This window comes from Pholcus phalangioides, unplaced genomic scaffold, assembly GCF_987345545.1.
Source record: "Pholcus phalangioides strain wild (caught in Gottingen) unplaced genomic scaffold, Ppha-v1.0 ptg000008l_1, whole genome shotgun sequence".
NCBI classification, from domain to species: domain Eukaryota; kingdom Metazoa; phylum Arthropoda; class Arachnida; order Araneae; family Pholcidae; genus Pholcus; species Pholcus phalangioides.
Window position 1 is genome coordinate 23559974 of NW_028301601.1, and position 26732 is coordinate 23586705.

The following is a 26732-nucleotide window of genomic DNA, read 5'->3' on the forward strand; positions in this document are numbered from 1 at the left end:
CAGTTACACTCAAAAAAATTTTTGGCCACTAGCCTACCTATGTGTGGAAACAAGAGAGAAATATGATAGCATCAGTGTAAGATACATTAAACCATGGTGCACAAGCTCGGTTCTCTAAATCCCATTTGTGGTACTTCTGCATCCCACAAAGCAATCCGAAATGTTTCTGAACAAATTGCCATTTATGTCGCTGTTTTTATTTATACAAGTGCAAATATGTACCAATTCGTTAGCAGTTCTGCAGAGGAATGTGGATGAGGTACATGTGTGGTTTAGTAGTAGTCCCTTCAATCAGCTTTATGATAGCTGAATAGCTTTATTTTTGACACTCAATGGAGAAATTCTGCTTTCATGCAAGTAAAGGTTACACTGTTTTTATATATGACACTCAATGAAGTGTAATTCCACTTTTATACAAACCTCATTGAAATTTTTCAGCTTTTACAGGGCCCTCGTAGATTTTTTCAACTTTTATACAACCCTTGTACAGATTTTTCAACTTTTATATAGCCCTTGTACAAATTTTTCAGTTTTTATACAGCCCTCGTTGAGATTTTTCAGCTTTCACTCAGCTTTAGGACAGCAGTTCAAACGCAATCTTTTTAGCTTGTTGAACTCACTCGTTTTTCAGAAGCAATTTATATGGCAAAGAAATTCAGTCTTTCAGGATGATTGAAAATCAGCTTTATAATAGTTGAATTGTTTCATTTTTGACACTCAATGTACTAATTAAGCTTTCATGCCGCCCTTGTTTTTCAGTTTTTAAACAGCTGTCAGAGATTTTTCGGCTTTTAAACAGCCCTCATAGAGATTTTTCAGCTTTTATATAGCTCTACAACAGCGATTCCCAACCTTTTTGATTAGCAGAGATCTATTTTATGAACTAAGTTCTATGACAGAGCCCTGTAAAGAGTCTTCTTTCATTTATGTATACTATTTCTAATTGACTCGTTTTATTTTCCTGCAGTGGTGCCACAGTGATACTGAGAAGTGCGCCAAGGAGCACGGGTTCAGAACCACTGCTGAAAGGAAAATACATCTGGATTTCATATGGCCAATGAAAAAATATTTTGGATGAAATATGACTTATTGGACTAAAAGCATGTCAACAAGTAACAACATATTAAAGAAAGAAGGCTTCGACAAACCAATCTCAACTCGCTTAGCATTTCAGATGATACCAACCTTTTCCCTGCACTCCAATATATCGCTGATATTTTCTGTAAAAATGCCATCATTGTTCGCATCTCAAAGAAAAGTAAAGTACAGGGTTGAAAAAAAGTTTAATTCAATTTCAATAACGATGATAAATCAACAAACTTGTTTTCGTTACAATGACTCGAAACTAATGTATGCCAACCAAAAGAAAGCAAATAAGATTAATTTTGTACGAGGAAAAAAGAATAAATTAACTGAAGTAACATTTGTAAACGGTCCATTATGTACATGAAATGGGTAATAAGGCAATCAATAAATTACAAACACCAAACATCTATTCCTTATGGGATTATATATAGAGAAATGTACAAAGTCACAAAATTTCATAAGGTAACTTCTGGATATTGGCATAATTAGTTCCTTTTTTACTGTTCTCATTCTCGAAATATGTTAAATGGTGGGATTTTTCTTATGATTTCCTCGATTGAGAGAAATGCAAAGTATTGAATTATGAACCGAGTTCTGAGCACACAAATGACCACCGTTCCAAAAATGCAAAGAGCAAAATCCTTCTCAACTACCTGCTGCAATAAAACCCAGTATTTGTTTCCTTTCCATAATTTGTTTCTATACACATATAATTCACCAATAATGGGCTTCATGATGCGGCAGTCGAACCACACCGACACCACCACCGAGCCTCCTATAGTTCATGCTCCCACATAACCTCCATTGGTTCTGTTCTGGATCGTAAACTTCAATCGTTTTAAGATATGAGGTCCCATCAAAACCACCAACAGCATAGAGCAGTCCATTTACGACAGCGAGGCCAACCTATGAAAAATCAGGAAAAATATGAATAGACAGATATGATGAACCAAATTTAATTATTACGGTATACACAGTAAAGTTCAGTCATGAATCTTCAACTTGAAATTGACAATTATTATACAAGGGCGGTAAAAACACATACATAGTACTATATACAATAGAACCTCAGTAAGTCATCATAATACTAAGTTGCCACAAACCGGTTAAGTCGTCATTTGTCTTCGTTCCTGTCTAGCTTTCATAGATATTAATGTTATTAAACTTTTAATTACTAGTCACTAATTTCAGTTAACTCATCACTATGGAAAAGTTTAAGAGAGACGAACAGATGATTACTATGACCACCTTTAAAGAGCTTAATAACAGCATTGTAACATGTTTGTGATCATAAAAGTCATACACCAAATCAGAACAGCTCAAATAACAAAAGTTGCACAGCGGAAGTTCATTTGCCAACTAAAAAAAATTTCTTAAAATGTTAGGGACTGTTCGAGCTGGACGTAATTTCTGCATGCGCCCCTCACTAATTTGGGGCTTCAGATTAAAGAAAAAGATCTTTGCTGAAAACGCAGACATTTTTTTTAACTTTTCCAAGAGCCCTTCCAGTGTCAGCTTTGCCCTGCACAAGACCCCCCCCCCCCCTCTCCAAGTCTAAATTGGATACTGTATTTGAATTTACCTTGTATTTGTATCATGGATTACTGATAAGTGTACTAGTGTATTTCATCACGATAAGTAAAATACTAAAAGCTCAAAAAAAGGTAAAAATTCCATTTTTTTCTTAATTAATCTAAAAATTTTGCTAATATTTTAATTTTAATAAATTTCATATTAATTTAAATTTATGCAATTTTCATGATATTGCACATTGAAACTGACACACTTTGGTTAAGTCATCATAATTTCTTGATAATGTGAGTGACGACATGTATGAGATTTTACTGCACTTGCGTATGAACCTGTTCGAGTATAAGCCAACATCTCGAAGACCACAGAAATGGCAAAAATATATAACCAGTGTATAAGAAAACACTCCAAAACTTTGACACATTTAAAAAAAAAAACTTATACATCTATGATATAAAAGTTCCAATGAAAAATAATTGAAACCTTCAAAATCTTTCCTTTCTCCCATTTACTGAACCAAAACTTCACGAAATAGCATTGTACCAATGGCTATAGAGCGTGGACATGAAGGTATAATTGTACAATATGTTAAATCTGCTGCCCGGATGTGTAAGACTGCTATTTTTTACTGGCAACAAACTGGTAAACTTATCATGCTTCGTGGATTCACACAGGGCCATCTTAATACACACTGGCACTATTGGTGCATGAGGGATCTTAGATCATTCTCAACGTTTGAAGCCTGTGGCACAGTTAATGTATCTAGTTTTCTATATTGTACATCAACTGACATCTAGACAAGTTGGCCATCCTTTGCCTTGCTACCAATCAGTTGTTTTATTGATATTACTTCTGATAAATTGCAATATGTTCTTGCTGCTTTAACCAAACAATGCCCTATGAAGAAACCTTCGAGAGCTTCGGTATATGTAGTTATGAAGTCTTCTATGTCTTATCAGCATGTTCATTTTCATCAGTATGAGAATTTCGGACCTCATCACTCATTCCCTCAATGCTAAAGAAAATGACACCACCAAAAAACACCTTATCTCAGCTAAAACAAAAATTAAGATGGTATGAAAGATACTGATCAAGGTTCTACTTTGATAATTACACATTAATGTCATATCCAAAGATAGTTTTAACAACCGTACATGTGTGTGTGTGTTGCATGTCTATTTCCTATTAAGAGTATCACAAAGTACTGCATAGAAATCTCAGTCAATATGCCAGGCAAATGCACAGCTGTCATGTAATTTCAGCAATTCACACAGATACACAAATAATTTGAATGCTTTTAATACGTACACCAGATCTCCTAGATGTCATTGCAACGATGGGCTGCCATTGGTTCGTCTGTGGGTTATATCTCTCAGCACTGCTTAGTTCTGTAGTGTCATCTCGACCTCCAACAGCATAAATCATATTGTTGTATACTGCACAGCCTAGGTGTTTTCTCCTTGTTCCCATTGATGCTACAGAGCTCCATCTATTTGTTCGTGGGTCAAATCGTTCAACTGTTGTGTGCAAAAAAAGATACAGCAGTTAGTGAGAAATGATAGAACTTAAATAGTTACACTTGCAAATAATTAGTGATCCAGGCATAGGCAAACATAATCAATGAAAAACTGAAGTGGGACCAATCAAAAGATAAGGGATGGGACCAATCAAAAGATAAGAGATGGGACCAATCAAAAGATAAGAGAAAACAAATAATATTTAACACCAGATTTCCAAAAGTGGGTAGGGGCATGGCGTGCATAGATAGAAGCATTCCAAATCAGTAATAGTCTTAAATATGTGCACAGAAACTGGAATAGTGCTCTTTGTAATTATTTTCAAGATCAACGGCAACCTAAGAGATAATTTGATGCCAGCATATAAAACTTATCTATCAGTACATAGAGAATGTAAATGTAAGTCAGTCGTTTCTTCAAAACACAAATCCAACCATGAACCATGAGCGGTGGTTGTGGGGTTCTAACTATAGTCAGATACAGCACATATCCCCTTGGTCTTGACTCTGCCCATCTGAGACAGTAATGCAACCAGTGCCATATGGTTGGTAAAGCTAAGTTGTGAGATTATTTAAATCTCTGACACCCTAGACGGGTTGTAACATAAGACTCATCAATAAATGTTAAAATATCATTTCATAGATAGAATATTTTTCTATCAAAATAAAATTCAAGTATCCAAATATTACTCTATAAACAGTAATAATTAATTGTTAGATATATGGACAAATCATAACACAGTGAATAACAGACCTTAGTAGTATTCAAATTGCATGCATAAGAATATTCATTCACTGTTAAATTTGTCTTTAGAAGATAGATAGCAGCACATAAGTACATACATGAATGAAATTTAAATTAAATGCACAGTTAGATTCCCCAAAAAATTAATTTGGACACAGCTACCTCTTTGGGGGTAAAACGATAATAAATTACCTCTTCTTTTGTTCCATCAACCTCTTGCTTCAAAAAATTTCTCTTCTCATCGCCCCTATTTCAAGCTAACCCATATGATCCTATACTAAACATAAAGATTCTACTGACCACCCTTGGACCTTTCCATTGCCCCCCCCCCCTTCAGCCAGAGGGCGATATCACCCACTTTGGGAAACACTACAATAGACCTCAGCCAAATATCAACTACTACTGGGAAATAAGTAGGCCAATTGTTCTCAAACTTTTGTCACCCGCGGCTCCCTTGTCCTGTTCATGATTCATCAACAGCTCCCCAGAATAATTTAAGATATTTTCACTTATAAAAGAACCACATCAAAGCATAAATAGGCCCACAAATGAATTTCTTCATCTCACAGCAATGCCCCTAACAAAGGTTGGCGAAGCTCCTAGGAGTCGGGATGCACAGTTTGAGACACTGCAGTATGCACTTAAATCTAACACACACTTTTTCCTCAAAATATAAATCGGTTTGTCTGGGTAAATATTGGAAAAAATTACAACATTGAGAAGAAAAAAGAAAGGAATTTTTGCAGTGGAAAAAATAAGGTGGGTCAAAGTTGAGAATACGTAGTGCAGTCGGACCTGCTTATAAGTCTAAAAAATATGAACATTACACGTGAACCCTATTATAACCATACAGGCTTGATAAGCATTTATAAGTTATATAAAATACAACAAGAAAGGGGGAAAAACTTTGTTCTATGTGAAAATGTTTAATATCTATGCTTACCTGGCTGTACTGCATATTTAGCACTTAATCTCACAATAAATACACATTTTGATCATTATGACAGTTTACGGGTTACTTGAATTTACACAATAAAAAAAAAAAAAGAAACGCCAACGATAAACAAAAGAAACAGAGAAGGGTCATGCATTCCTAATTCTTTTAGACATTCAATGGTGGGTATCATATTTATAGAATATATACAGCCACAATATTGCATTGAGAGGAGGGGGGGGGGGTAGCATTTGAGTTCGTTAGAAAATCTCAAAACTCTGTGGAAAAAGTTCAGACTAATTTTTTTTTTCCATTGAGAGCAGCTGGAAGCTAAAATACGTAACAAATACAGGTGAGTTCCCCCTTCAGCTAGATATTATGGTTTCATATGTGTCTTCTGAAGGCAGTATCGCACAATGTGTCAAAATGCATCAGAAATTTGTGTCCTTTTCTTGTTATTTTCATTTATCATTGGTTTCTTCTTTATTGTCTAAGACAGACAAAAAGGCATCTTCTCTTCGTCTACTTCTCCATTACCTGAGTTGAGAGGCGAAGAACCATCAGAACCACCAACAGCATATAAATATCCACCTAAAACAGCAACAGCGACACCTAACCGCTTCGTACTCATCGGAGCTACTTTTGTCCACCTGTTTGTCTGTGGATCATACCTAAAATAATAAAAAATATTACAGTTTACACCAGAGGTCTTCAACCTTTCAGATATCGCAGGCCAAATTGAAACATCCCCAGAAGCTCACGGGCCACCAACCTGAGATATTTAGAATTATAAGAAGGAATCCATATTTACAGTGTTCTACCTTAATAGAAGGGTCAACAGGGGCCCAAAATAACTAAAGCCTTTATTTATTCTGAAATTATACCTTTTATTAATTCTGAAAAAAAGTTCTTTCTACCGGAAAAATTTCTAATCAATCATTTATTTAATTATTCTGAAAGTACTTTAATTAATTAATTTACAATTATTTAATAAAATTATTTATTCCGGTGATTCTGTAATTCTGAAAACATTTCTTCCATTAATTTTAAAATAATTTCTTTCAATAACTTTAGAATTACTTTTCTCATCAATAATGAAATAATTTTTATCGCCAATTCCGAAACTAATTCTGAAAATATTTGTTTCAAAATTTATTTCCTCAAGTAATTCTGGATCTATTCTCCAATTAATTAGAAACTTTTATCAATTGTGAAATAATTTCATGAAACTCAATTACAAAATAATAGTTTCAATAATTCCAAAATTACTTCTTTCAATGATTCCAAAATTATTTCATTCAAGATTTTTTCAGAAGTTCTGTGAATTCTGTAAGTCTAAAACTTTCCCCAAAAAAACTGTTTGGGCCTCGTGTGCTCTACCTTTCACTGGCCTGCGGGTGTATATACATAATCAAATTATTATTTTTTCTCTTCATTGTCTGTCTTCAATTTTTTTAGCCATCTTCTAAAAATGGATGGTGGGCCACAGCAAAAAGCTTTAATGACCAAATGAGACCACTTGGTTTATACTTTTATGCCAAGATTACTGCAAAATGAAATTAACAATTCACAATTTGAAATATCTTCTAATTGAATGGCATGTGCAGTGGATTAATTACATATAATCTCTACAACAAGAAGTGTTTCAAACATATTCGCCATTCCTAAGCTTTAAAAAAAAGTCTTGGCACCCATCTGCTTTTTGTTATTTGCAGGGCCACAAATTTCTCCCATTTGTTTATGTTTTCCCGTCCTCAAAAATTATTTCTATTAATTAACTTTTTGATGACCAACAAATTCTCATCTTTCCACCAAACCCCAAAATTGTTCAGCTACTTTCACCAGTCTGCAGTTTTTAAATAAGATGAAAAGCACTGATCTGAAGCAAACTACTACATCCTTATTTTTCATTCATAAATATAGCTACGGATAAACATTCATTTCTTGCCCAAGCAAAATTTAATAGCATTTCATATTCAAAGACGTGCGTAAAAAAATTTTGAATAGGGTGAAAAATAACAGATAATATGCGAGAGAACACAGAGGAAAAGCCAGATAAGCAAATTATCTCCTAACCATGAATAATATGACAATAATAAAGATAAAAACCTATTAAAAATTAAGTAAAAATTTAAAAATGTTAAAAAAATTTCTAATAAATTATTTATTCACCAAGAAAATCATAATCATATCACCTTTCCACAAAGTTCAGGCATGAGACACCATCTTGCCCACCAACTGCATATAAATATCCATCAAGAACAGCAACACCCACACTGGTACGACAAGAACTTGTGGGTGCAACATCACAACTCCACTGATTTGTTTGCGGATCATACCTGAACAATAAAATTTACATATCGCAGAGATATAGAGAGCCAAGTCATTTCATATTCAAAAACAAATTATGCACATGGTAAATAATCCCCCTGATAATCAGTCATACCATAATCAGTTACCCCACACACACACACTGAATTGAGGGATGGGAAATAAAATTATTTAGTTCCTATATCAGGGCAGGGGGGGGGGGGGGGGTACCCAAAAATAACCTGAATCGCCTTACAGTAAGTGGAGCATCTATATTACATGGTTTTCTACAAGGTAAACTTAAAGCCATTCCTCATGAGCCAATGTGCCAAATGGTGTTGCTTGAGAAGGTTGTGTTTAGTATCTGTGAATTTTTTTTTCATGGAAGCTGTTTAGCCTATTCCTCATGTTTGGCCATGACAGACTTTCATGAACAGTGCGGGGTAATGAATTTTTGCTTCCTGCTTGGGAAAAAAGCAGCAGGAACTCTTGGGATATTAGAAACATCTTATGGGAATGTTGCTATGGGTAAAACTCGGGTGTATGGATGGTTCCCCCCCCCCCCCCTCAAAGAAGGTGAAATGTCAACAGCGACCAAGCTAACTTCTAAGAAGATTGTACAATAGTGTGCTCAGGAAAGAAATACTCAATTTGTGAAAAAGGGGCAACTAGTTTTTGCATCTAACTATGCTTCATTTCACACATTCTTCACAGTGCGGTAATTGTTAACAAAAAAACAGTATTACTCCAGTGCCCCACTGGGCCTATTCACCTGACAGCTTGAAATTTGCAGTGTTATCAGTGCCATTTAGATTTTTTTTATGGTTCCTTATGGGTAATGATTTTTGGAGACTAAATGCACAGTTCTCACCGATAGGAGGTTCTCCTGAATGTATGTTGATATGTTTGTTGAATTTCCTGATATAATCAATGCAATTATGAAAAGACACTTCCAGATTGAATTATTTTCCTTTCTCAAGTGATAGCACTATTTTATGAGTGAAAGTCACAAGTGAATCACTGTGTAGCAGTAGACTCATGGTAATCCAACCATGCACTAGTCCAGTTGCCCAGTAGTAATCCTGCATTTTTAGACAGGTTTACTTCCAGCATAGAAGAGGAAAACATGCCACTGCACATCTATGCACTGAAGTGAATATTATTTAAATGGACATTTTTAACTACCTTCCAGTACTTCGTACTGGATACCAAGCAAAGATATTTAGAAAGAAAAGTCACATTCCACTGTGGGGAATCAAAACACCAACCTTGCACTTTCCGGGAGCTTGCTCTACCATTAAGCTACAGAGAAAAGATATTTTCTTTTCCAAGAACACTGTGTTCCTTTTTTAGAATGAATGGGACTGTGCAATAGACAGCTTCATAACTCAGCAGCAGCTCGTACCGAAATTAGCCTCCAGATGGCGACATAGAATGAAGGTGGTTTGATTCCCCCCAGAGGAATGTGACTTTTCTTTCCAATTATCTTTGCTTGGTATCCAGTCATCTGTACTTTGTATAATTAGTGGAGAGGTTCATTGTTTCGTACCTTCCAGTAATCTGCACAACCCTGGTCTGATATGTAACAGATTAGTGAGAGTTTACTGCGCAACTAAAAACAATCATCCAATACCTATGTATCTATTACAGGTGAAAAAAATTTCAGAAGTGACATACCGTATATACTCGTGTATAAGCCGATCCCCCTACTTCAGGACCACCAAAACCACAATAAATTGAAAACCCGTGTACAAGCCGACTCCAAAAAATCCGTGCATTTCAGAGAAAAAACATTCTTATATTTCCATGCAAAATGAATAGCTTACGGAAATTTACAACAGAAAACGATTCAAACTTTTTAAACCGTTTCTTCTGAGTCTCCAAGCTCATCGTAATCCATCAGATCATCATAGAGGGTGCGGCATCGCCCCTATGATGGGTACACTGTCATCACCATTGTCACTTTCAAAGAGGATATCATCTTCAGTTCCGTCCATCGCATTGCTGATGCAACACTTTTCGAAGGATCGGATGATAATTTCGGTGGAGACAGAATTCCACGCCTCATGTACCCATTGGCACACTAGGCGAATGTCAGGTTTCTTCAAGGCACCACCTTTTGTGGTTTGTTTATCATCAGAACTCATTCATTCGATCCATAAATTCCTCAAACAGTCTTTGAAAGGCTTGTTGATGCTTACATAAAGCTTTACAATCGACGTTAGCCCACCTGGTATCAAAGTCAATGATGTTTTCGATTTCTTTGCCTCGTCTTTGACATTTTGGGGGGTTTCAACATATCCCATACTAATAATGCCGGTTTCTCGAACACTGCTACAAAAATAACTACTGATTGTGCGGGTCGATATTTTCTCATCAAAAACTGACCCGAGTATAAGCCAACCCCCCCCCCCCCCCACTTGAGGAACGAATTTTTCCACAAAAAAACTCGGCTTATACACGAGTATATACGGTACTCCGAATAAATTGAAAGGATACAAAAGAAAAGTAAACTCATCCGGTATAATGAGAACAAGTCCTCACCTTTCAATACTGTTCAAATAGGATTGACCATCGTGACCACCTACAGCATAAAGTAAGTCATTCAGCACTGCGACACCAACTCCACATCTCCGCTTGCTCATGGGAGCAGCCATCCTCCATTCATTGGTTTGTGGATCGTAACGCTCAACACTTGCTATGGCATCTCCGCTGCACCAGCCACCAACTAATAGTTTTGGATAAAATATCACAATATGAACACAACTATAAATTCATAACATTTAGAATGAACCTCAAAACTTTTATTATGCAAATTGTATACATATATATTGGTGCGTATATATAAGAGTCATAGAATGAAATGACATAGATTATTTCAAACTTAATCTCCAAATCTATACAAGAACTTGTGTCTCACTGTTTCACCAAGTGGTGAATACCCTTGGTGTAAAATGAAATAAAATTATTTAATCCTATTTCAGTTTAAGATGTGTGAATCATTAATGCTTCTGACCACCTTAGGTTTAACTGGTTAAAAGTATTAAAGCATGAGTCCTCGTTAAAGCTTGGAGACCTTCAATGAAACTATACATTCACTATTGATATAAACTGATCTGGGTTTATTCGGAAATAGAATAGTTGTCAAGTCCAGATCAGATTATCGATAAATCTACAACTATGGACCAAATGCATACATAACATTTCATAAAGTACCTCCTTCTTAGGCAAAATATAAAATAAGTTACAGTAAACCAGGGTAACTTTGGGACAGCAGATTATTTTCAGCATTCAAATTTCCAGCAAATGCAATGTGTTTTATTGTGTTTATACCGTTATCAATAAAATGCATGACATTGGCTGGAAATTCAAAAGTAGAAAATAATCCGTTGCCAAAAAAAAAATTGCATCCTCAGCCCCAAAGTTACCCAGTTTATGGTATATGGGTCATCCCACAAAATTGAACAAGAAATGAATAGAAAATTATCAAAAAAAGTTGATGAAAAAAATTCTCAGGAACAGTTCTTTACCTGAATGAAATATAGTCATGATGAAAAAAAAAAATTTAATTTAACCATGTTAAGAGATAGGCAAATCTGACAAGGCATTTTGCCTGTTTCAGCACTCAACTTGATATTTATGCTTGGTAATTGCAACACATTCCATCTATTTTGGTAGCTCATTTGCAACTTTGACAAGCATTATATACTGAACGATTTTCCATTTTGTTTAATTGTAGTTCTATTAATTTGTGTGTGTGTGCGCGGGTGGGCATGCTCGTCTCTCACTCTTTTTTTGTCAAGAAGTTTATGGGGGAAACAATGGATTTCTAATTTGTCTTTGTCTTGCACAAGATGCACTCTCAAAGCAAAGTCTTCCGATGAAACATTACTGCAGCTTGATGTTGCAAAAAAGAAATTCAGATTTTTTTTTTACTTTCTTTCCCCTCAACTTTTGATCAAGCCTTCATTCCATTTTTACATGTTCTGCAACACTGATCAAAAACTAAGCATATTGAAAACATGCTTTTCAGAAATAATATATGCCTTGATACTGAAACATGTGGTAAAGTGAAAATAATTTTCAATCATATATTTCTCACAAACAAAATAGACAGGAGAAGGACATTTAATAGAAACACTAGCGTCTTTTTTCCTGAATAAACCTAATTTATGAATTAATTTACATTCTAATCTAAAGTGATGGCTATATTCTTTTTATATAACCTTCTCAATACAAAATTTGATAGGTGGCAACTGGTGTTGTAGGACTTGAACCAATGTTTTCTAAATGTCACAAATGGGGAGAAAGCTGTGAAAATTTTTCATTTGGCTATAAACTATTGATAAAAAATGTTTAAAATTACGAAAAAGATAAAATATGAAAGTATGCTGGCCCTAAAAATATATATATCATTCAAAAAAAGAGCATATTTTTGTTTTGAGATGGAAAGTTATTTTAAAATTTAAAAATGGGCTAGGGACAGCCAAGAGGAGGACATTTTCTTAAATTAAAATTTTTCTTAAAATTAAAATTTGTTTGAACAAATTTCAAAACTCGATTCAATTTCATGAGAATCATATATATGATTTATATATATATATATATATATATAAAAGACAAAAAAATACCTGATGTCATCTCTTTGAACAAGCATTTGCATGCTCTTGTGCACATTATCAATACCAACACTTCATGCAACCATTTCAAATCAGCTTTAAATTGCAGGTCCAGGTTTAATAGACTTTTACATGAATGAAATGACCATGAATCGCACCATCGTGTAATCCAGGCATCTTCAACCCAGTGTTCCCTGAAGTTCCCAGAGTGCTCGATGCTCGTGTCCAATTTTATGCTCACGAGAACTTGATCAACATTCCAATTAAAACACCCCGTAAAAATTTCATTCAAGAATTGAAATCATCCTGATTTCATGCATTCCTATGCTAAACTTGCCGTAAGGCTGCTCTTTTTTTGATGACAGGAACAGACAGTGCTTGCGACTGGAGAAAGGTTGAAGACCTCTGGTCTAATCTTTAACCCATTCAAGAGCACTGGACGCAGAAGTTTTGACTAATATCAACACAGCCTTAAACACATGTATCTTAATATCAGTCTTCTCATAAAATAATGAAATCTCACTAAATATTCCTACTTTGGTTATTTTGTGACAAACAATTAAGATGCAGATAATAATAGAAAAGAATTCAAAGCAATGAATAATTGACCTGCAAAAAGAACTTCTCCTCTGCGAACCGGTTTCCTCGGCCTTGTCCTAGGTCCCTGCATGAGAGGCCTTTCTTGAGGTAACAGCAAATAGTTCTTGGCTTCATCAACCAAGTCTCTGCAGGCCTCGTCGCTTTTTATCAATAAATCAGAACCAACAGTTCCGACCAAGAACTTTGGACTGAGAAGTGGAAGACGAACGTGTTGCAAAACCTGAAGAATAGAAAACAAAATTAGGAAGAATCAACACAGAAAAATAATGAAAATGTGGTCTAACACTCTCAAAATTAATTCTTAGCACAGACTGGCCTTACTGGTCCTTGCAAAAATAAATGCTGAAATGCATTCATAAATTCATTTATAAAACCCTAATTTTCAATACCTCCAAATAATTTCAATCTCCTGTGTAATATATTTTCTATAAACCAATGTTCTATGCCTCAAATTTTTGATACATGGCAATAATACAGCATTGATTTCAGAATATTACACACATTATGGGAAATGTGATATAAATCTGTTATAAAACATAATAACTGGTTATTATGTTCAGTCCCTAGTGTAATTGGTGAATTCTGTAAATATGAAAAAAATTCCAAATGAGTATAGTATGTGTGATGAATATAGTCGGACCCTGATACAATGATAACAAGTTTTATGATCGTACCCCGATATATACAATAAGTGTATGAATTATCATGTATAGTAAATCATATAGTATGATTTACCATGTTTACCAACAAAGTGACCGGTAAATGTTGTAATGTTTTTAGTGCTTGTCAAATTTCAAAACGAGGCTTCGATAGTATATATATACATATATATATATGCATAATCACCATAAAAGTGATTAATTCAGGGAAATTTATCAAACTTACCAAAATGCTAAGCAATTATTCATAAAACCAGATTTGTCACATTTACCGTAACACATATATATATATATATATATATATATATTATTACCTATGTCGGAAGTTAAGCAATATTGAAAAGAAAAAAAAGTTACTGCAAAATGATGACATTTTTAACGAAACAAGCTTTTTCTGCATAGAATTAGCAAACTTACCTGAGGCAAATTCTGTCGTCTTTCAGAGATGTTGTATTTGACCCAAGACATGACAGCATTGAAAACTTGTTCTTCGCTCCTAACATTCAACTCATCACTGGAGATAATATCAATGAGTTGATTCACTGGTAGTAAAAGAAACTCTTCACTTTCCATTACCTGCAGAATTATGAAAGTAATCGTGGTGAACTCAACTGAAATGATTCAACAGATGCTGGGATGCATAAATAGTACATCAATGAACATAGAACTTCTTCAAGACACTATAAACTATTTTACCTCTTGGAAATTGTGCTGTGTGAACTTATCGGCTATTCTGAGGAGTTCTCGACATGAATGTGTGTCTGCAAATGCTCTAATGCCTAAGCAATTTGATGGGTCCAACTGTCTCTTGAGGAACTCGCAGCAGACCTCCTGGATCTCTGCCATCTGCAAAAGGCAAGCGGCAGGCAACAAAACTTGCACATTGTTCTCCTCCACAACGATGTGTGACGTGTAGGCAAAGTCAATGAGCAACTCCATGGCATGCTCATCTATGTCTCTGATTGTAACCTGTACACACGAAATAAGAGTAAAAAATATTCAGTTTTTCTATGAGGATTCATGGTAAAGTTTTAACACTTTCGGTTTTTCAAAGGGTAAACACTGGTCATCTCATATTATCCAACCACATGAGGAAGCTTTTAATAAATATAAGTGAAGAACGCCAAAGTAATTAAGAATCGCTGCAAGATGTGGCTCAAAAAAAGGTTAGATTCGGTCATCAAAATCGTTCAGCCATATCACTGAATGATGTCTAAATTTCAATGTATTATTTAATTTACATAACTATAGGTAAAAGTTTCATCTCACCGAACAAGGACACTTCTCTGCACAAAAACAAATAGTTTGCAAGTTTCTTGATAAGACATTTTCACAATTCTGGACCTGATGAAAAGGATGGAAAAACATTGCAAAAGAAATGACAACGATATCTCATCCTTTCAGATCTTCGGGAATCAAACACAGTATATACAGTGGTGGAAGAATCAATAAAGCCAGGTGGAAAATGGTAATTTAAAAAAGTAACAGAATTTTTTGAAAAAATTTTCAGAGATCATGAACACAATGAAAAATTATACCTTAAAAACTCTCAAAAAATCTCAGTGATCACTCTTTATGGGAACACGGTGATGAGATTGGAGTTCATTAAAAAGTATTTAATTTCAGAGGAATGAACAGTAAAATGTTATCTTTTCAGATTATATCTCATTTAAACACTATTAAAATTTTAAACATTTATAACCTTTGAAATTACATACTTTTCAGTGAATTCCAAGCTCACCACTTTGTGTGCTCATAAGGGGTGGTCAGGGGAAGCTACAAGGTATGCTGCTATTGTGGGAATTTCTACTGGTCCAAGAGTGCGCTAAAACATTCACAATTTTTCTCTGAAGAAATTTATTTTGTTGAAATCTTGATTAACTGTTATTCTTCTCTGCCAATATGTTAAAGACGTTGCTGTTCTTCAGGAAAATGTTAACTCGTGTATTAGACACATCCATATTCTATTGAATTTCTCGAGAAATTCATCTACACTTTTTTAAAATGAGGATCTTACATTCTTCTGTAAGAAATAGCTTTTTTGCCTTGCCCCATATTTATGAATGGAGCTCTGCGGAAAACAACCACATCAAATTATTCGAGAGACTCCCAGAAATGCCTAGTCAAAAGGATATGCAGATAAGGCAAGTGAAGAGAACAAAAGGGGAGTGACCTAATTATTTTTTCCATTTGCATGACAATGATAAGAGAGAGAAATTTAATTGAAAATGTATAGCAAATTTTCGAATGAGTTTTCAAGATATCATTTCTCATTATGCTTGTCATCTCCGAAAAAAAAATTTCACAGAAATTCTGAGTGTTAATTCTTTTAATCAGCATTTTTTACCTGGAACTATCATAGCTTCCGCCACTGCAATTGTTGTTTAGCATTTGAAAGAATCAGAGTTGCTCTTAGTTGGTATTTAGTTTTACTAATGTATCATAGAAACATTCCTTGCATAATTAATGCATTAGCTGGCACGTCTTAAAACATTAGGGAAGACTGTTTTTGAATATATCAGAATATGGGCTAAACCCAGTTATAACGACATTGAAGATTCCAAGAAATTTTGCTGTTATGACTGAGGTGTTGTTACAACTGAGGTTCATGGTTTCAAGACTGTCTTTGATGGAAAATATAATTAGAAGTAATCAAATGTTATGCACAAAATTATTATTTTATTATATGATTACGGGTGACAAAATATTCCATTGAGAAAATTGAGATCATAAATACAAGACAATGACGATTCTCGCCAAAAATGTAGCTTGTTATCTGCAAAATTAGCTAGTACTGCTTATAACTAATATTTGGGAAAAAACTGTAGATTTGAATTCTGCCCAAAAACCATAATACAGTGAAACCTGTCTAAAATGGACACTGCATGAGACGGAAACCTGTCTTAAACGAAATAAAAATATAGTCTATTAAATGATTAGCGTTTTGATTTAAACCTTTATAAAACAGAATATTACCTCTTGATGTTCAGTTTTGTACAGGTTTCACTGTTCACAGAAAAATATAAAAAAATATTTTTTTTTAAAAACAATATGTAGGGATTTTTCATTAAAATAGCCGAATGATTAAGAATAGAAGCATGTGTAATAAATTTTAAAATACGTAAGGGAACTAAATCATACATGCTAAACACATGATATGCGGGCCAAATGTGGCCCTTTAAGTCATCTGATGTGGCCTGCAACCTAAAACCTAATTTTGTAAAAATGAACTAAGCAGCACATTCACAGATCACTTAAGTGAACCATGATGCAGTTTCACATCACTCAAGTGACCTGCCACACAATCTCAGATCACATGAGAGACTCGTGGCATATTCACAGATCACTTGAGCAACCTGCAGTAGTTTCAGATCACTTAAGTGGCCTACGGCACATTTACACGTCACTAAAGCCGCTGCAGCATATTTATAGACAGCTTGAGTGACATATGGCACAGTTCCAGAGTATTTAAGCAGCCTGCAGTGCAGGGCTTAAGTTACCCAAGGCATAGTTCCACATCGTTCAACTGGCCCTTTGCATATTTACAGATCACTTAAATGGCCAACAACAAGTTTTCAAAAAGCAAAGTAGTTCATTATTAAGGACCCTCTCTCAAAAATATTAAATTTACTATTGTGGTTTTAGCTCTTAGCTTGTAAAATAATTTTAGTTTCCGTTTCAAATAACATGCAACCGCAGCAATGTAGAGTAGCAGTGTTTTAAGATATACAACAGAGTCATTGGTTTGATAATTGAAATCACATAATACAGTAGAACCTCTGTAATTTGGACATCCATAATCCAGACAGTTTTGCACAGATTATGACTTTTTTTTTTTTCTTTACCAAAATTACAGTTCAGCTTTTGCAATTTACATCGGCCATTTTCTTTCCTTTTTTTTTTATTATTTATGTACCACATTTTCCTAATGTATTGTTTGTGTCCGCTGCTGATTTCAGTCTTCCTGGAAAGGAAACAATGACGGCACCTACCTAAATGAAGAAAGAAAAGTTATTTTGACAAAATAACTTTTTTTCTTCATTCTATTTTTCCACGCCTTACAGTTAATCTCTGTGTGTGTGAATCGGAAAACATGACTTTTTGTACTAGTAATGCTGAGAAATTTATAAATTATGGTTTAAAAATTAGTTATATATTATTATATGCGTCACTTTCACAAAATTAGACAAAACATTGGGGAAAAAATTATCAAAAAAGGATGTCAACCAAAAAAATTCTAAGGGACACTTCTTTTCCTACTGATAAACGAAATATATTCAGTAGCAAAGTTTGTTCAGAATTAAAGGTGAAAAAAAATAGTATAAATTTAACAATGTCAAGAGATAGGCAAATCCCACATCACATTTTGCCTATTTCAGCATCAATTCAATATTTATGCTTAACACTCGTAACATATTCCATCTATTTCGGTTTGCTCATTTTCAACTTGGACAGGCACAGATGCTCTGAGCAATTTTTTTTTTTCAGTCAAATTTTTATTTATTCATGTTTTTAATTGTGCTTCTTGTCATTTTTTTTTTTCATCAAATTTATGGGAACAACAGATTTCTAATTTTTCTTTCTTTTGCTACAGCATGAGATGCACCCTCAAGCAAAGTCTTCAGATGAAACCTTACTGAAGCTTGATGTTGCAACCAAGAAACCTGGATTTTTTTTTACATCCCTTAATTTATGATCGAGCCTTAAGATTACCTAATGCCAGGAAAAATACATTTTACATATTTTGCAACACTGATGAAAAGCCATGCATGTTGAAAACATGTGCTTTTCATCATTAATAGAAGTCTTTGAACTGAAACACGTGGTAAAGTGTTAATATCAAGGAAACAGTTATTTTCCGGATATTATGCTGAGGTGAGCTCGGAAAGAAAAGTCATCACGTTTCTGCCGGGACACGAACCCAGGCCCTCTTGCATACCGGGCAAGCATGCTACCATCTACACCACTGGAGACACATGAATCTGCCTTCCTAATTTCACGCACTGTGTCGTGAGGCGCTGAAGTAGAGGCATTAGTAGCCTCTCTTAACTTCAGGAAATGGCCCCCGGGTGGGACGGTTTAATGTAGATGGTAGCATGCTTGCCCGGTATGCAAGAGGGCCTGGGTTTGTGTCCCGGCGGAGACGTGATGACTTTTCTTTCCGAGCTCACCTCAGCATAATATCCGGAAAATAACTGCTTCCTTGATATCTCTGGCTGAGAAAAAAGCCATCTATATCTCTCTAAAGTGTTAATAATTCTCAATTATTTATTTCTCAAAAAAAGTAGCCAGAATAAAAACGTGTAATAAAAAAAACATGTCTCTTTTTCCATAAAGTAAATCCAATTTGTGAATTGGTTTGAAATCACCTAGGTCCTAAGGAGTCCAGATCAGAGAGGTTAACACATTTAAAAAAAAAATTTGAAAAAATAAAAAAAATACAAACACAAAAAAATCTTTGAGTATCACAAACTAGTTGAAAAAAAATAATATAGTCATAGCTATAAGTGTTGTTGAATAAGTATAGTAGAACTTCGTTTATCCAAACATCAATTTTCTGAACAACTCGGTCAACCGAACACCTTTTCAACCTAACTCATTTTCAGTTTTCTATAGTCAATAATGCTTAACAGTCGGTATTTTCTTGGAACTTGAATCCTCTTTTCTCCCAACTCGATAGCTTCGCTGTATTGTACAATAATTCACACTTCCAAACAATTGTACATACCATACTTGTGAGCTATAAATATGTAAGTAGGGGGCAGATCTGGGTACAGTGTATGATGTAGTTATAAATGATTGACAAGCAAAAATGTGTGAATAGGAGCAGATTAAGCGGTCATCTTTTCTTTTTTTTTTTTGTCTGACGAATTCATCTCAAATTCAATTTATTCCTTTGCTTCATTGAGAATTAGTTTCGAAATAGATTTTCCAAATTTTTTACTTTTCCGAATACTCTTTGGTCCCGATGTGTTCGGATAATCAAGGTTCTACTGTAAAGTAAAAAAGGTTGTTCAAAAAAAAGGACAAATTCTATTTCATTTTTCAACATTATCTCCTTCAAGCTACACACACTTTCCCCAACGATTTTCAAATTTCTTTATCCCGTCAGAAAATCGTGTTTTCTCTAAACCCCCTCCAGAGTAGTCGTTTATAGCTGTGAAGGCATCTTCATTTGATAAAAAATAAATAAAATTTTCTACCAAGCTTTCAAGTTCAGATACAGGAAAAAAGTTACATGGGGGCCAAATCTGTAAAATTTGGTGTGCGAGAAATTTCTACAAAGCATGACATAATTTGGCCATTTCAATCGTGGATCTGTGAGATGTTGTCTTAATGAAATAGAGCTTTATATTTGTGTGATAATCTTTGTCGTTTCACATGCAGGTGTTCTTTCAAATTTCCAGAGGTGTGGCATAATGTTCTCTCATTGTCTGACCCTTTTAGAAGTAGTCTATGTAAGCATCGCCTTGAAAATCCTTAAAAATTGTGACCAAGCCTTTGTTTTGTTCGCTGCAATTTCACCACACTCCACCCACTTTGAAGGGCACATCAAATAAACATATTATATCTGTACTCATTCTTCTGTAATAAAATAAGTTTCAGAACATTTTTAAACATAGTGATATACAATAGATCCCGCTTATAACGTTCTATATAAAAAGGTTTCCCCACTCAGTACAACTTATTTTCTTTATCCTAACTATTACTAAAACTTTTCAAAATTTCCTGTTTTCCCCGCCTACAATGCTTTACCATGACGCTTTTGGAAAACATTATAAGTGGAATCCACTGTATAACATTCCTAGAATCTTATTGTGCCGTTTTCAGACTACCTGGCATCTGAATGCATGAAATGTACATTTAGACTGTATGAAACCATTTTTCTAGAAATAAGTTGTGGGTCAAATTAATGTGACTTACCTATATTTTCAAAGTAATATAGCTATTTCAGAAAGCATTTTGATACATAAAATTTTAGCCTTATAAAGACCCCCTGCTCATTATAAAGACCCTATGGTATAGCTACCATTGCATTCCAATGACCAGTAATGCTTGTCCCAAAAGTTTTCATAATGACTATCCTATATATTTTCCTTTTGATATAACCACCACATGATATTACATTGATTTTCGATGAAGCAATGAGGGTCATTATAACGATCCTTGGCTGCATAGCGAATAACTTTTTTTTTTATACATCATAACAATCTGAATAAAATAGAGTAATATAAGCTGAACAAAATTATCGTAATTACTTCTGTTTGCCGACTTTCAGCCAGCTCTCCAGTGAACATAGCATGAAAATATGGTGAACACGCAGAAAGAATGACCCTATGGGCAAATATTCTACGGGTCCCCACAATGAGTACAACATCACACAGCTCTCGATGTTTCCTGAGAAGATTTATAGCTTCCAAAGTATGTCTCGGATGCTTGTCAGATGTGTACTCTAATCTGGCTGGCGATGGAGGACATTCCAGGTCTGAATGCAGAATTTCGCCCATGGTCTTCTTTTTATTGCGAGCTGAATAGAAAAAATAAAAATATGGATTAACACAGATGTCAATGTAAGCATAAATTATACAAGGAATGACACTTCATAGCAGGCTTATGTGTTGCCGTTAGTGCAAAATGTCATATGCGAAAATTCTCAATTTCTTTTTATGCCACTAAAACTTTGCACATGTGCTTCCATATTCTGTAAAAATGTCATAATACATTTCCAAAGCTGTTCTGTCTAGGTCGTTTTTTTTTTTCAGAAACATGCGACATTGTTAGAGAACACAGAAACACATGTGATGAAGCTATTAGTAGCATTAAAAAATAATAATTTGATTTCAGTAAATGGCATTTTGCACAAACGGCAACAATATTATGTAGCAAGAATAATAAGATCAATGTAAAGGCCTATTATGTATAAAAACAGTTTCTAAGAAAATATTGGAAGAGGGACAACGTTTTGCTAGTCTCAAGGGCTAATGCAGGAGGATGGTGGAGGAGGGGGAGGCTCCATGAATTACTGAGAGATCCCCCTCCAAGTTTTGGCAAATGTTACAAAAATGCCTACAGGCAAGGCTGGAGCTACTCCGAAAATAACCAACAAATAAGGCAAATACAAAACTCCTAATGCATTTTAAGATGCTGAAAATATTATGCTGACCGAAGATCCCCCTTGAATTGATTACCAAATCGTAACTCTTGGTTGCTAAGCACAAAGAAAAAATATACGTCTGTCCAAATCGAAAGTTGCAATCAGAATGAAACTGAGTGCCTGCATGTAAGTCTTCTGTAATTCTTGATTCGATGCTTGTGAAATGGAGCTATCCGATCGGTCTATAAGAATTTTCTTACAATTTTTGTTCATAATGAACTTAAGCTATGGCGCTGCGATCGATGGTGTTGGTTTATTGCCATTTACTAATTTACTTTTGAAGGCCCTTTCTTTATTTTTTACCGAGTCTTTCTTTCAAACCGAGCACAACATTGGTCTATCAACATGGGCAATTTACTATTGGCTGAGTTGTGCCGGAACTGTGAGTGCGTGTACCTAACAGTCCGAGTGTATATAGTGTTGTATGTGAATTTTTTGTGCTGCCATCTGTATTTCAAATTGTGAGTGAAATGTAGTGATTGAATATTTGTACTGTTGTAGGCCTGTTGCACTCTGTGGCAAGATTCTTTAAGGCCAGAATATATGTATATATGTGCCTTTGTATATTTCTAAGTCAGCCACAGACTTAGTGAGAAACTTCTGCTTCTCGAAATTCATATCGATGGCCCTCTTGCTAGCAGTGAGCAGTGATGATCGATTTTTCACACTTTTAACACAATGAGCCTGATCATTTAATCTAGTTTTCATGGTAAGAGGACCATAGATTCAAATTTCAGGAAGCAGAAGTTTTCCACAAAATTAAGTTCACAGCTGATTTAGACTTCTATGAAGGCACATATATATATTCAGGAACTTTAAAAATAAATTAATGTACGACAATAAATAAATCAACACCATCATGGTACTATGACTTAAGTTCATTACGAGCAGGAATTGTAAGAAAATTAAAATAGACCAAACAGATAGCTCCATTTTGCAAGCAGCCAATCAGGGCATTACAGAAGACTTGCGGCAAGCACTCAGCATCACTCTGGTCACGACATTTGACTTGGACAGACGTATTTCTTGTCTTACTTGCAATGCCTCAAAAAATTGGTGCTTGGCTTTCATTGCGACAATACATCTTTTTGAGTTCTCCGTGATGTTAGTTACATAATTTCTACGGTGTTCAACGATTCATCTACATATGCTCTATGGTTTTCTACAGTCTCTGTCGCTGTTCGACATCAACATCGTTTGTGACTCTTCCAACGGCCTACAGTTGGTGTTTTTTATCGGTTTCATCCAATATCGTATTGCTGCAAGCAATTCTCTCCTTCCTGTGTCATCTCCGTGTCCCCCCCCCCCTCCACGTGCTACGCCTGACCCTTTTTTCAGTGGATATATCCATAAAGGTAAGTGGTTCTGTATGCATCGACAATGGGTCGTACTTGCTTCTTTCTGAACTCTAATCAGACGGTGGTAAAAATTAGTGTTTATGGGCAACTAATGCTCTTGAATGTAGTGGAACTAGGAATAAGTTTGAAAGTTACTTGTTGATTTTGTTAAAGAAAAGACGAGTGTAGGAGATAATCCGGCTTGAGAATTTAATCTCATAGTGCTAGCTGATTTTATCAATTGGGAAACCACAGTGGTAAGAGATAGGGATAAATTCTTTGAATCATTTGTATTGAACTCAATTACATTTTTCTATACTCTAAATTTTGATTCTTGTAAACATGCAATGTCACTCTCATTTAGGAAAGACAAATTAACTTCCATACCAATTCGTGGGAGTTCGAATAGTCCTGGAAAAGTTGGGAAAAGCACAAAAACTAAGACTAAAAGTATCAACAATAGCAATGAGAATCCCAACATTGAACTTTGTAAAACTTTTGGTGGAAACACATCTACATTGAACAACTCAGTGAGGGTGAAAATTCCATAAATGTAACCTACAAATTGGTTTCTCAGTTGAACCAAAGGGTTCCCTGAGCACTTCTGGTGAGTCGGCATTAGTGTCACCTACACAGAGAAAGAGTCCTGACAGCAGCAATGAATCAATATCTTGTAATTATGCCACTATAAGGAAGCAACTGTTCTATTTCTGAAAAAACTAACTAAAATTTGGGATCTGTATAATATGTAAAATATCAATTCTGTAATTGATTACAATAATTACATAATTGATTAAATAAATATGATAATTTTGGTAATATTATAATAAATGATTAACTGATCTACAGCGCTATTTTGGTATCCTAAAATTCAGGCTTGCAGTTCTGAGGTAGAAAACAACAGAAACGACTTGGCGATAGACCAGCCCCCGAATAATTATTTATTTTCATGTAGCCCTCAAGATCATTGTGGCCAGAGATTTTAAAACTAATTTTATATGAATGAATTATTTGGCACATTCTCTGATCACTTCAATGAGCCGCAGCACATTAAAGCCGGGTTTTCCTAGGAGCAGGTTTCTACAGCGCGCGCAGCGTAAAAATGCGGTTGGTAAAAAAAACCCGAAATTCAGGTTTTTAACCAATGAGCATTTTCACACTGCAAAAGTTTTACTCCTAGGAAAACCCGGCTTTACGGATCATTTCAGTAACCTGAGGAGCTGTTCCAAGATCAATTGCAGCACATTCCCACTTCAATTAAATAGTCCACAGCACATTTTCTGGTCATTTAGGTGATCGTTAAATGTAATCTATAAAGCACTTGAGTGTCCCTTTTTCCCCTCTTCACTGCCCTGAATGTACCCAGGAAAAGGAAGCAGACATAATTCCCCCACCCCACTAGAATTTGAGGGAAACAAACCCCCTTGAAAATTTATTTTCCTCATAGCAATATGCAATTTTTTTTTCTTCCGGCTCCATGTCCAAAGAGGTTGTTATTCGGGAATCATTGTTCAGAGGTTACCTGTAAATGTTAAGTCTGGGACGAGTTCAGTTCCAACAAAATGTGGCTATTATTCTGAGATAGATTACCGTTGTCGGGAAGTGGTTGTTAGATGAGATTTTATGGTATTATGATGGAAATTATGACACCTTATAGGATTTTTTATGCTCTTTATAAATATATGCTGGGTTTTCGTGTAGGTCTTTCGTAAACTTCATAAATTTGGGGGGTTTTCAGACTTGGCGCATTTTCCTACCACAATCCAACATCCAACATAACTTGGAATCGCTTAGAGATAGGACAGGGGTTGTTATGGTGTCCCCATTTTCAATTCCCCGTATCCGCAGTTCACCCTATATATTTGACTCACCGTGTAAATGAGCAAATACCAATGGCAAGATTAAGGTTGATATAAATGCTTAAAATTGTGTTTCGAATCTACAATCTATATACACATAAATTCCCCATTAAGTTTCGTTAAACGCTAGCTTGGTATATTTTATCCAATTACACATCTCAATTTAAAAGCACGTCCAACACGTGTTTTGTTTTTAAAAGAAAAACTTAAATTTGAAATGGATGTTTTGACAGATAAACAATTGGTATTTACCACGTCACGGGTGCTGCTGGATGAGATCTTACTATTTACAAATATATACTGAGCGTCAATTTAAAACTATCGGATCAATTAGCATTTCTTATCGGAGAGGACACAAATTCATTTAAAGAGGCCATTGAAAAATATGTATTTGAATAAAATATGTATATATCTAATACCCCACGGGACGTTACACTGCTTGTGAAGGACAGCCATATATGTACATATTTTTCACACTATATAAATATAAAAACATCCACAATAGTCGTATTAGTAGTAGTTGTTGTTGGGTTTAAAAAAAAACAGAAACGTATTATGGTAATAATCAATTTCCTCCGTTGGTGGTGCTGGTGTTCTTAGACAGTTGTGACCATATTTCTCTAAAACGGGACATCACTCATGATCTTACGGCAAATTCTTCCCCCTCCTCCTCCTCCTCCTCTTAAAGGGCCATTCAAGTATTACATCTGCAGATTTTTAGCCATTTTTGACTGCCCGCTTTTGTCAGCAAAAGTCAGCAAAACACTGACCCCCCCCCCTCCTTCTTAGCAAAACTTCGTCAGCAGCTTTAGAATATTTCATATCTTTAAAAAAGGAGTGGTTGGTGACGTAAACAACCTTCAAACCCCCTTTCCCCCCCCCCGTCATCAAAAGTCAGTAAATCCGAAATCCCCTTCCCCGTCATCGATGCTGAAGTAAAGCCGGGTTTTCCTAGGAGCAGGTTTGCAACGTGATTCGCCCAGCGCGACACGCCGTCCACTCACCAGTAAGAAAAGCAGCATGACTGTTTTCCTACAGAGCGCAATACGCCTCGCGACAGCGCTTTACGTCGGGCGTGACTGGCCGACTGCTTCTGGAGGAGTCAAATGCGTCGTGCGCCGCGGTTTTTTGCCGATATTCTCTTCACTCTTGTGTGTATTATTTCCCTTCCCTTCAAACATGCAGATGACCGAGTAGCTGATGCCAAAGCCATATACTTTATATAGCCGCCCTGATCTGATGCGCCTCGCTAGGAAAACGCAAACGCGTAGCGTGATTATGTAACTCGTTTCTGCCGGCGCGAAATAGTCTAATTCGGTTCACGCTGCGCAACAAACCTATTCCTAGGAAAACCCGGCTTAATACTTGAAAGACCCCTAATC

The 26732-nt window shown here is 35.4% G+C and overlaps 1 protein-coding gene across 3 annotated transcripts; it reads right to left on the reverse strand.

The window, feature by feature from the left end:
* Positions 1–1264: 1264 nt before the first annotated feature.
* Positions 1265–25858, reverse strand: dbo (Kelch-like protein diablo). 3 transcript variants are annotated; one of them, XM_089234390.1, is made up of 10 exons: positions 25770–25858; positions 21259–21527; positions 14696–14968; positions 14417–14575; positions 13350–13560; positions 10666–10849; positions 8007–8150; positions 6349–6482; positions 3925–4133; positions 1265–1992 (listed from the first exon to the last, which is right to left on the reverse strand). In XM_089234390.1, the coding sequence occupies exons 1-10, from the start codon at positions 25804–25806 to the stop codon at positions 1801–1803; spliced, it is 1812 nt and encodes a 603-aa protein (XP_089090516.1). In that variant the 5' UTR covers positions 25807–25858; the 3' UTR covers positions 1265–1800. The 3 variants fall into 3 exon arrangements, with proteins under 3 accessions (XP_089090516.1, XP_089090517.1, XP_089090518.1); XM_089234391.1 differs by having other exon boundaries at positions 25603–25826; XM_089234392.1 differs by lacking the exons at positions 21259–21527; positions 25770–25858 and adding an exon at positions 15269–15393.
* Positions 25859–26732: the final 874 nt, after the last annotated feature.